This window comes from Populus euphratica, unplaced genomic scaffold (assembly GCF_000495115.2).
Source record: "Populus euphratica unplaced genomic scaffold, PopEup_1.0 scaffold25.1, whole genome shotgun sequence".
NCBI lineage: Eukaryota > Viridiplantae > Streptophyta > Magnoliopsida > Malpighiales > Salicaceae > Populus > Populus euphratica.
The window spans coordinates 3,279,692-3,281,841 of record NW_011499851.1 but is presented as its reverse complement, the minus strand read 5'-3'; the positions used below and the strand labels follow the sequence as shown (position 1 = coordinate 3,281,841).

General features: G+C 25.3%; 1 protein-coding gene across 1 annotated transcript in view; it reads right to left on the bottom strand.

The window, feature by feature from the left end:
- LOC105121645 (G-type lectin S-receptor-like serine/threonine-protein kinase At4g03230) overlaps positions 1 to 222 on the bottom strand; it is a 5,838-nt gene extending 5,616 nt beyond the window's left edge. The window contains exon 1 of the mRNA XM_011020376.1: positions 9 to 222. Coding sequence (XP_011018678.1) covers positions 9 to 114 — 106 coding nt within the window. The 5' untranslated portion in view covers positions 115 to 222. The remainder of the gene's footprint in view (positions 1 to 8) is intronic.
- Between the last annotated feature and the right edge of the window lie 1,928 nt (positions 223 to 2,150).

Below are 2,150 nucleotides of genomic sequence, written 5' to 3'. Positions count from 1 at the left end.
AGAACTAGGAAAAAGAAAGAGTGTGAATGATGAGAAGATGCTAGACACCATGTTGGTTGCAGAAATCGTGATATGGGCTGTTTGAATTCTCGTTCTTTCTTTCACATCCATCATCAGAGAATGTCACTGCCCAACCTTGTATTACCAGTAGCATTATTACGTAGCTAACTGACTAGTCCTCTTTCTTTCTACCCCTTTCAGGGGTCCAAGCAACAGCAGATGGCTCAGTTACCACAAGTAAGTCTACTACTAACTAATCAACACGTTTTTAGCTTATTTTATCACTTTATGTTTGTTCCTTTTCACTAGAATATTCTACTGGTGGTGTTTTCCAATTAGACAGTGACGTTACCAGTTGACTGAACAGCAAGTTTCATGATGCATAGTGTCAATGTTAGGTCTGAACTAATGGCTGAAATGCAAATGTAGCAGATTTCCTCTTTGAACTATATGTTTTTATTGTATAATTTTCAGTGCGATAGCATGTAATGTTAGTTCAAGCTGATATCTAGCCGAGAACATTAATGCTAGTAAACTGGAAGGACCACAGAAACCACCTAGTTCTATATATTAGGCTGCAGATTTTGGCGTGTCTGAGGAAAAGAGGGATACAATTCAGTAATCTGAACAGTACAGATTACCAGATGAAGTCATGGTCTTCCATTTTTTTCTCTTTCACCTTTTATTATTGGTCCATGAAACTGGTATGTAGTTTCGTTTGTTTTTATTCTTAGCAGAAATAATAATCTAGGTTTGTTTAATGAAAAGTTATTTTCTAATTTTTTTTTGTTTATTATTAGAAAAATTTATCAATAAAAAATATTTTTCAATCAATAAAAAATTTAGTTTAGTTTTCAAAAAAATTAAAAGTATTTTTTTAGATGAAATATTACACTTTCTAAAAGTTATAAAAAATAAAAAAATATCCTATTATTTATTTATTATATAAAATTTTGTTATTAATTTAGTTCCTTAGAATTTAATTTGATTTTTATATCAACTTTGATTATATTTTTATTTTTGTTATTTATTTTTCTCTTATCATTTTCTTAATTGAAATTTTTTTTATTCATTAAATTTAGTCTCTATTCTTTTTATTTATATTTATTTTATTTTAAATGATCTTTGACATTAATTTTTTTTAATTTCATCAGTTATCAACTTTTTATTTGTCATATTTAGTTTCTATTATTTTAATTGTTATTTGTTTTATTTAAAATAATTTATAAAATTTAAATATTTTTTCAATTTCATCATCTTTCAATCTTTCGATCCATTAAATTTGGTCTCTATATTTTTAATAAACTTGAAAAAAATTAAATATTAATAAATTATTTTTCCACTTATTTTTCATAGTGTAGTCAAATACTAGAAAGTGTTTTCAATTTATTTTTTTATAATATTACTAAACATCAGAAAAAAAAATATGTTTTTTTTTAAATTTAATTTTCATGAAAACTACTTTTCAAAAAAAAACTATTTTCTAGCCAATAAACAACATTTGCCTAGTAAAATAATAAGTTCCAATTCTACTTCAATGATAATTTGGTGAGATGGAAAATTAGAAGATCTTTAAAATGGAAAAGAGAAAGAGCTCATCTTAAAATGCCTAAATAGCTGTATATTTGTGTTGTTTATGATGCGATAATGATCGATATTTTCCATCACAAACAAAAGTTGTGGCATCCAAAAAAAACATAAAAAAATATATGGTATAAAACAGATTATTGCAATTATAATAGCCCCAAAATGATAATGATGTTCAGGAGACTTTTTTACTATATAAAGAGATTTTTTTTAGTTTGAGACATTTTCGTCTTCTGTATTTTTTTCAATCCGTACTCAGATTAGTACACACTAGATTTACGGAATTGTGCTACATTGCGGGTAAGATTATTATTATTATTATTTAAAAAAAATATGATATTGAGATGCCACAAGCGAGTTCTAAAAAAGGAAAAAAATCTACAATTTAGATTGTACAGCCAACTAGATCAAATAAGTTTATTTGTATTTTAATTATATAATAAAAAATAATAATAGACAGTGACACCAAATGAATTAAATAAAAAAAATCATTATGATATATTGAAAAAAAACTATTTTTCAAAGAAAATATGATATAACTTAGTTCTCAACTAACTAAATAT